General features: G+C 32.6%; 1 protein-coding gene across 1 annotated transcript in view; it reads right to left on the reverse strand.

The window, feature by feature from the left end:
* LOC113280547 (ribosome biogenesis protein BMS1 homolog) overlaps positions 1 to 230 on the reverse strand; it is a 5,647-nt gene that overhangs the window by 2,801 nt on the left and 2,616 nt on the right. The window contains exon 5 of the mRNA XM_026529158.1: positions 3 to 123. Coding sequence (XP_026384943.1) covers positions 3 to 123 — 121 coding nt within the window. The remainder of the gene's footprint in view (positions 1 to 2; positions 124 to 230) is intronic.

Consider the following 230-nt stretch of genomic DNA (forward strand, 5'->3'; position numbering starts at 1 on the left):
GGAGAAGTAACATCTTCAAAATGATCGACTAGCACATAAGGATGTGCAGTTTGCCAGGACAAAGGATTGAATTTCATAACTGATATGAACATTGCTAGATTGTGAATTTCATCGTCCATGTACCTGTTAATTATAAACGAATAAGAAACAACAATGGATAAGCGGCAATCCTTAATTGAGACTTGCAGATTTTTTTCTACTAATAAGTCCATTAAATTAAAAATTAGCAA

This window comes from Papaver somniferum, chromosome 5 (genome assembly GCF_003573695.1).
Source record: "Papaver somniferum cultivar HN1 chromosome 5, ASM357369v1, whole genome shotgun sequence".
Lineage (NCBI taxonomy): Eukaryota > Viridiplantae > Streptophyta > Magnoliopsida > Ranunculales > Papaveraceae > Papaver > Papaver somniferum.